Raw genomic sequence first — 8,224 nt, 5'->3', positions numbered from 1 at the left:
CGCCCGGCCGGCGCGGGAGGCAGGCGGCGCGTCCGGCCCTGCGGCCCTGCCGCTGCAGCTTGTGCCCTGAGGGGGTGCGGAAGGTGCAGTTTCCCCAGTGCGCTGGGAACCCATCTTGGCAACAGTCCGCGACAGGCCCGCTTTGCAAAGGGCGGCAGGGCAGGGGGCCTCCGTTGGACCGGCCCAGGTGACACGTGGGTCACCCCTGTCCTCAGGGTTTGGAAGGGGACCAGTCGGCCTTGATTTCCCTCCCTGGCCTGCGCAGATGGATTTCCAAACAGCAGTTTCCTCCCTCCATCCTGCCCCCACCCCTGGGGTGCCCATTGGCTGCAGACTGCAGTCTCCTGATTCATTGTCCCCCCGCCCCCCATTTTTAAAGTCTTCCTGATGGCTGGAAACCTGCCTATCTTACCACGCTTGGTTTGTAACGGAGGGACCACAACAACGTGCTGACTGCCAAGAAAACCCTCGTCCTAGGTTTTGTGACTTCAGAGGCCATCAAGAAGGGGTCATTCGTGCTGGGGAAGGAGGACAAGAGATGGGCACTGGCTTCCAGAACGCAGTGGGTGGGAGAAGAGGGGCCGCCGGTTGGTGACCGCCCGCCTCACCGGAGGCCCCGTTGTGTCTTTCAGAATGTTGGCCTCCAGAGTGCTGAGCCTGATGGGCAAGCGGGCCCGCACCCTCTCCACCTCGGTGTGTGTGCGTGCGCACGGTGAGTGAGCTTTCCTGGCTTGCTTTCAGGCACAGATCCTGGCGTCTTGATCCTGCCGTTAGGAGGCTTTGCGGGGAGATGTAAATATTTTATGGGGTGTGGTTCCAGGTTAAAAGACTTGGGGACTATGTCAACATTGGCTTTGCCTTGGCATATGCTGATGTTTCCTCCCTTTTCCTCCCTCTCCCACTTTCAGGTTTGATTTTTACTCTTTGGAGAGGTGGTCTCCATCGTGCCTGATTTAATGCTCCGCCTCCTTGGCGTTCCCCCACAAAATCCTTCCCTTTAAAAAAATAAAAAGCAGTGTTTGCTTTCTTAATCTCTTTTCCCTTTGCCCGCATTTGCTGGAGAACCAGGCCCAAAAGCGCCGAAGAACTCTGGCCGCCCTGAGATCACAACTGCCAGTTCTTGTTCTAGAACATCCCGTGCGTCCCCAGGGTGGGCCAGCTCCAGCACTGACACCCGGGTCCGTCTTCCTGCGCCGGCCTCTCGCCACACTCTGCCACATGGGTTTAGTACAGGCCCATTGCTGAGTGACGGCCACGGTCAAGTGTGCAGCGTTTTCCTACACAGCGCACATCTGGTTTAGATAGTGCCTGGAAACTTGGACACTGAGTTTACATTGGTAGAGACCTTTTTCTTCAGGCAGATGTGATACCTCCGTACGATCACTCTTTGTAGTACTTCCTCCTCTTAATAGAATCGTCAGGTCTCAAAACTGGAGGCAGTTTCCAGTTTCCGCCGTCCTCTCCGTCCCCTTTGGGATGAGGCGGAGCCACATCACTAGGCCTCTGCTCCCCCGCTGCACAGGGGTGTGAGCGGTGCCGCTTACGCACAGGCTGCAGCCTGCTCCCTCCGTGCATGTGAGCTGGGAGGCTTCAGCCATGGGCGTGGAGCTGGCAGAGGGGGCCGTCCTGTAGGACTCCTGCGCCCCAGACGCCCTGGAACATGAGGTGCTGCGCGTGCTGCAGACGCCAGCGGCTGTAAGCCGAGAACGCTTAGTGAGGATGGAGCTGCTCCTTCCTCCTGCGCCCGGCGGGTGGTGCTCGGCGCACTCAGGTTAAGGCTTCAGTTTCTGCTCCGAGCAGAAATCCCACTTTGGTTTCTCTCTGCTGATAACTTGGGGCTATTTGCCAGGAGTTTTGTGTTTAGTTGCGAGTCTGCGTGGGCGCGCGAGTGTGGAGCCAGACGCCAGGTGATCGCCGCTAGCCGCAGGGAGCCGGAGTGGCCGCGCCGCCTGCGACTTGCCGAGCACCCCTTGCCCGGCCGTCGGAGCGGGGCGCTGTTTCCTGACGGGCTCTGAAATGGCCTCTGGAAGCAGCACCGGCAGGCAGCCTCTGCTCCCTGAGCAGCGTGGAGGTGCTGCAGCAGTGGGGTGCCGAGCAGGGCGCGGCTCCGCGGCGTGTGTGTCCCCCCCAACCCCCGGCCTCACTCTCCTGGCCGGAGAACAGCCGCACGGGCCATGTTTTCACGCGCGGTGTTTCTGGACGTTGAACTCTTGCTGCTTCGGGTTTGAGTTGTCCTTCTGCTGAGCTATGCTGCTGTGCTTGCTGCCGCGCGTGGGTGCCCTGCTCTGCCGCCGGAGCGGCCGCCTCAGCCCAGGGTGACCCTCACCTGTTTCTGGAAGCACTGCCGTGCTCCCCCGCTGGGTCTTCGCGCGTTGCCAACCCCCTCGCTGTGTCTTAGGGAGTGTTGTGAAGAGCGAGGACTACGCGCTCCCCAGCTACGTGGATCGGCGCGACTACCCCCTGCCCGACGTGTCCCATGTCAAGAACCTGTCTGCCAGCCAGAAGGCCTTGAAAGAGAAGGAGAAGGCTGCCTGGAGCTCCCTCTCCCTGGACGAGAAGGTTGAATGTGGGTATCACGGGCGAGTCTGGCCCCCCGGGAAGTGGCTGCTGGCCTGGGCCGCTGAGTTCAGGCCCAGTCTGAGGGCGCCGGGGCGTTGTGTTTCTGTGCCCTGCCTGCTGGGCCGTCTCCGTGGCCCAGCACCGTGGGGCGCGTGCGGGAGCAGCCGGCTTCCCCTGCTGCGTGGGCAGGTGCCCGGGCAGAGCGCGGCTGGGGAGGAGCCGTGCACGCTCCCGTGCGGGACCTCGGCGTGTGGGAGGAGGCAGCGCAGGGCTTCTCCTGCGTCGCCTCACCCGCGCCTGCTCCGTGAGCCAGGCGTGCCCTGGCGTGAGGGTGGCGCGGGGTGTCGGGGGCCGCGGAGCGGCTCGCGCCTGCCGCCGGCCCTCCCTCCCGTCTGCTCCAGTGTATCGCATTAAGTTCAACGAGAGCTTTGCTGAGATGAACAGGGGCACCAACGAGTGGAAGACGGTGGTGGGTGCCGCCATGTTCTTCATCGGCTTCACCGCCCTCATCCTCATCTGGGAGAAGCGCTTCGGTGAGTGCGGGCGGCCGAGCGGCGGGAGCGGCCGGGGGAGGCGCCTCGCACACGGAGGGCCGCAGCCTGGCCGGAGGGCCGTGGGTGGGTGGCCTGTGGCCTTGCCGCCGGCAGGCCCGCGTCGTTGGGAAGCTGGCGTGGGCTAACCTGGAGCCTTCTGGCTAGACCCTTGGGCTGCGCTGGCCTCCGAACTCCCGTGTGGCCACAGCTCCAGCGCCGTGCCTGCGGGCTCTCGGCAGCCTTGACGGCTCCGCCGTCCTGGGCTGCGGCCCGAGCCTTTCTGCCAGCAGCGCTGCGAAGCCTGCTCGTTCGGCCGTCTTTCTGGCCCCTCTGTCCGGCCAGTAGCACGCTCCCTGCGCGTGGCGCCCTGGGCTGGCGTGGGCGCGGGCAGGAGCCGTCCCGGGCCTTTGGCTCTTGCCTGGGCCCTGTGCCAGCCTGAAGACCCCCGTGTCTCCATCCTGTGCAGACGCTGCTTGTGCCTTTGGCTTTTTGCTCGCCTTGACAGGTGGAGATAGAGAGGGGCGTCAGTGCCCAGAAGTCCAGGGCGTGGGTTGGTGTGGGGCGGCCGGCCAGCAGGTGACCGGCGGGCCTGCTGCAGTGTGTGGCCCGGAAGCAACGTGCCCGCCAGGGCCGCCTCGCGACGCTCTTTCGCTGTGTTCTGCAGTGTACGGCCCGGTCCCGCACACCTTCGACGAGGACTGGGTGGCCATGCAGACCAAGAGGATGCTGGACATGAAGGTCAGCCCGGTCCAGGGTTTCTCTGCCAAGTGGGACTACGACAAGAACGAGTGGAAGAAGTGAGGCCTCTGCTCACACCTGGGCCCCGGCCTCTCCGCCCCCGCGCAGCTCGGCCTAGCACTGGAAACCGTCACGGCACCGCGCTGATAAATAAACAGTTTATGTGACATCCGTGTGGCCTGCTCTCTCCAAACCGTAGGCTTCTCCCAGTGGCCTCTGGTCTTCTGGGGCTGGCCCCGCCCTCGAGCTGGTCAGCACTGGCTGGAGTGGGTGACCTCAGTGAGCTCTGGGTTCTGAGGCCTCGGTGCCCCATGGGGTCTCGATGCCAGCGCTGGCCCGCTGGGCGGGGAGTCCCGAGTGGTCCTGGCTGCAGCCGCCAGCTCACCATCGGGTGATGCCGTTCCCAGCTCCTTCCCCGGGGGCTCCTGCGTGGAGTGTAGGTCCAGGGCCTGGTCCAGGGTCGCCTGGCCTGTCTGACCGTCAGTGAGCTTCGTACGGGACACGCACCCAGGCCCGGCCCTTCCTTGGCTTGTGAACCCGACAGCCTCGCCCACATGTGACAGCACTCAGAGGGCAGGGGACTGAGGTTGAGGGGTGCGGGCTGTCTAGTGGCGGTGGGGACCTCTGCTGAGGTGGTGTGTCTAGTAGGTGGGACGCAGCCTTGTGCTGCAGAAGCTCCCCCTGTGGAGAGCAGCGCCAGGTCGCCCACGCCTGCGAGTCGGAGCAGCCCACTCCGCTTCTGCCCCTCTGCGCTCGGCTGCTGGGTGCTGCAGACTGTTTCTCTTGGCTGCCTGGCTTAGCCTCTGCCACCAGGGCCCTCCAGCCCCGAAGCCTGGGGCCGGGGTGCACTTCTGCTGCTTCCTGTTAGCTTCCGGCTTCCCTGCTGCTGCTCTTCTCTCAGCCACCTCTGCTCGGCGCTGCACTGTCCTCTTCGCGGCTCCTTCCGGCCTTCCCGCCTGCCCCGTGACCCCTGAGAGTTGACCCGCGGGCCGCCTCCCGGCTTCCTGCAGGCTGTGGTTGTCCCCGCTAGGGGGACCAGCCCCAGCACGTTCCTGGTGAGTCCTGGCCCAGGCCGGGCGCGCCGTGGCTGCTGAGCCCTGTGCAGGGCGGCCTGGGAGGCATGCTTGGCTTATCCTCGTCCCCCGAGGGCTCAGCTAGCTGGTGCAGGGCCCTGGGCTGGAGCGGCCGCTGCACTCTCCCTTCCGGACAGCAGGGGGCAGGCCGACACAGCCGTGCAGGCTGGCCAGGGCGCTCCAGCCGGCTGCCTCGGGCACAGCTTTTCAGCTCCGGCAGGCCTGGCGCTGGCAGGCTGGCTCTGCGGTTCCCTTGTGGCACTTTCCCTGTCCCTGCGCCCTGTCCCCGGCCGCAGCGCAGCTCCGCAGGCTGGCCCTTCACTCACCACCAGGGAGCTGACCTGGTGCTCACCCCGAAAGGAAACGTACCGTTCACAGGGTGAAGACGTGCGTGGGAGCCATAGCCCTTGGCCCGTGCACCGTCACGGGAAGGGCTTCATTATGCTGCTGGCCCCTGGCGCTCACGCCTCGGCTGTCGTGGCCGGCCCTGGCTGGCCGCCCCAGGTCGTTCACCTCGCTCGCCGTGAGGCGGTGCTCCCGTTTTACAGGCGTCAGGACAGGGTCTCGCCAGGGTCACGGGCCGGCCGGCCAGCAGCCAGCACTGCCCACGCCTGGCTCTCCCTGCCAGAGCGCGGGCGCAGCCCCTGGCGCGGTGGCTGTCCGGCGGCAGTTCATTGAGCAAACGTGTCCAAACCCTGGGGATGACCGTCTCCGGGGTCTTTTCAGACCGCCTCATCTGTTGGCTTTCCCCCAGCAACGGCCATCCGCCCGCCGGACCAAATCAAAGGTCACCCCACCGCCAGTTAACCTCACACCCACTGCCCTCCAACTGACCGGGACCCGAGCCACCCCTGCCAGGCCCCTTGTTCTTCCCTCCATGAAGTGGGGTGGAGGTCAGACTCCACCCAGCGACACCTGGGGCCTGAGGGTGAGGGTGGAAGTGTGCGGTTCTCATCCCGGGGCCACAGGCCCCACGCTGAAGCCGATGGCTGCGGGGCGGCCACAAGTGCCGCCCGGCCCTCAAGCCCACGCCGGGTGTGAGAGCGGGGCCCTGCCTCACCTCGGTGTCCAGCACCTCTCGGCCCAGCACCGGAGCCCGGGCCCCTAGTGCTGCCGCTTAGCTAGTTCTGCTGACTTCCGTGGCGGCAAGAGTCCGGCTACTGAGGGCTTGTGGTGTGTTGGGAAGCCCAATGTGGGGCGTCCCGACGGGTCCTAGCAGGAGCAGGACAAAAATCGGCAAGCGCAGGCGTGTCCTTGCGCCCCCCGGGGCACCGGGCCCCAGGCTGCCCAGAAGGGTGGTCTCCAGGCCCAGGAGGCACCGCGAGCGCAGGGGCCCTCCCGAGGCCAGACGCTGCGCCAGGAGGTGCCTGGCGAGGACGGGCTTGTCCGGCGTTGCTCAGCCCAGCAGCGGGCAGCTGTTAAATGTGTTGAGGCACAGGCCTTACCCCAGATGCGTCGCTGGGGGTGAAGTCTGCTCCCGGTCATTTGTGTATTATTTATTTTAAGACTGATGTACTTATGCATACAGGACTGGGGGACAGGCCAGAGGTGCGGGGCGTGAGAGGACTCAGCAGAGACAGAATGGGGAGCAGAACAGGCAGATGGATGAGATACACTGCTGAGGGAGCAGTGTGAGCCGACTCAAGGAGAGGTCTCTGCGCCCTGTGGGTCACCCCCTGGCGGGGAGCGGGCTCGTGCTGCAGGGCTGCAGCCAGTTGGCTAGTGCTGCGCTTTGCCCTGAATGTGCCGCCAGAGAGGGCCCTGCCCCTGGTGATCAAAGCAGGCTCGGGCCACTGCAGTCACCCCCAGCTGCCTGGGAAACTGTCCTGAGCAGCATCCTCACGGGAGACAACAGTGGTCACAGGCCCCTAGATGCCTCAGGCTGGGCTGGGGCGGCAACGGTAACCCCTCTCCAAGCAACCTGCTAACGAGGGGGGTCCCAGCTGCTGAGACAGGTGGGGGGCGGGGCGGGCAGGAAGGTCTGTGCTGTGAGCCCCCCTTGGCCAAGGGAACCTCCTCCCAGGGACGTCACCTGTGCGAGGGCGCCTGGGGCGGGCGCCGCAGCCAAGGCCCAGCAGGTGGCGCCAAGGCTCCCCGCTATTGAATAGCCCCCCTCAGACGTGCCAGCAAACCCCATCACTGAGAGTGGGCCGGAGAGCTGGTGCGATTCAGTTCTGGGGGAACAGCCTGGTTGTCCTGCCACGCACGTGACACACACTTTAAAATTCTTGCGTTTGCCTCGGCAGTGCATGGGGGTTTTGCATTTCCTCCACGCCGCTGCTGCATGTTTCAATAGAGAAACACCCACGAGTCACACGTCAGGGCTCCCCAGAAAGACGCACCGGCTTGTGCAGGCTCATGGGCCCCCCACGCCTCCGAGGCAAAGCCTCTCTGGTCTGAGCAGCCCTCTCCATGCGGCCGGGCCACAGATCCTGTCCCGACACGGGGGAGGACACGGCGGGCCGCCTGACCGGCCACTCACCTCCGGCCCTGCTAAACCTCTCTCACGGGGAGGAACCGGATCAGGCGAGAAGTCATTTCACCTGCCCAAGAAAGTTCACTCTGAACGTGCTGGTCATCAATCCCGCGAGTGGCTCCCGCTTTGAGGATGGCTGTGGGCTGGGCCCGCCGGCCACCTGGGACGCGGTCAGGGACTCGCCCTGGAAACGGGGAAATGGAACAGCGCGGCGGGCGGGGAGGCCCGACAGGCGAGGCAGGTGCGGGCGAGGGTGTGTGGCTGCGTCTCCGAGCCCCGGGAGCAGGGGGGAGCTTCGAGGCGGCCCTTTACATCACGTGTGGGGAGCGAGCGCATACCCCCGGGGGTCACAGTGCGCAGGGATTTCAGAGCTCAAACAGGCCGCACAGTGCTTGGTGCAGGCCGCTGCGCTCTCCCGAGCGGGTTCGCCTCGGAAGCAGCTTGGGGGCCAGGGTGGCGGCAGGCGCGCTGTGCCAGGCGCGGCCGGGGCCCGAGGCCCGGGAGACGGGCGCATCTTGCGGGCGGAGGACCGCAGCTGGACTTCGCCACCTTCGCCGTCTCCTCCGGCCCTCCGTCTCCCTGCCACCCGTCCCCAGCCTGTCCCCGTCACCCGTCGTCTTCACCACCCTCCCCCGGCGTCCTCTGCCGCGTCCCGTCGCCGTCACAGCCCCCGCCATCGCCACCTCGCCCTCGTCTCCTCCAGCTCAGCATGCTCCTGTTGCGCTTGGGAGGCCCCGGCTTCCTGGACACCGCTGCCCACTGCAGGTCAGGCCCTCGGTAAATATTTGCCGGACGCCGCCTCGCCACCGGGCAGTCTGTGCCCTCCCTGTGTGCTGCCGCCCCCC

General features: G+C 65.7%; 1 protein-coding gene across 1 annotated transcript; it reads left to right on the top strand.

Moving 5' to 3' along the window:
• Positions 1-610: 610 nt before the first annotated feature.
• LOC101635119 lies at positions 611-3,999 on the top strand. The gene is made up of 4 exons (XM_004693557.2): positions 611-712; positions 2,399-2,566; positions 2,961-3,092; positions 3,757-3,999. The coding sequence occupies exons 1-4, from the start codon at positions 634-636 to the stop codon at positions 3,891-3,893; spliced, it is 516 nt and encodes a 171-aa protein (XP_004693614.1). The 5' UTR covers positions 611-633; the 3' UTR covers positions 3,894-3,999.
• The last annotated feature ends 4,225 nt before the right edge of the window (positions 4,000-8,224 follow it).

The sequence above is a fragment of the Condylura cristata genome, unplaced genomic scaffold (assembly GCF_000260355.1).
Source record: "Condylura cristata isolate star-nosed mole 26May11 unplaced genomic scaffold, ConCri1.0 scaffold00039, whole genome shotgun sequence".
NCBI classification, from domain to species: domain Eukaryota; kingdom Metazoa; phylum Chordata; class Mammalia; order Eulipotyphla; family Talpidae; genus Condylura; species Condylura cristata.
The sequence above is the reverse complement of the archived record's forward strand: the minus strand, read 5'-3'. Positions and strand labels throughout refer to the sequence as shown.

Bases quoted from the DNA above. Each gene is read 5' to 3' on its own strand.
- LOC101635119 (XM_004693557.2), top strand. From the start codon at position 634: ATGTTGGCCTCCAGAGTGCTGAGCCTGATGGGCAAGCGGGCCCGCACC. The intron at 2,567-2,960 runs GTGGGTATCACG...CGTCTGCTCCAG, and splicing joins CCTGGACGAGAAGGTTGAAT to TGTATCGCATTAAGTTCAAC. The intron at 3,093-3,756 runs GTGAGTGCGGGC...TGTGTTCTGCAG, and splicing joins CATCTGGGAGAAGCGCTTCG to TGTACGGCCCGGTCCCGCAC.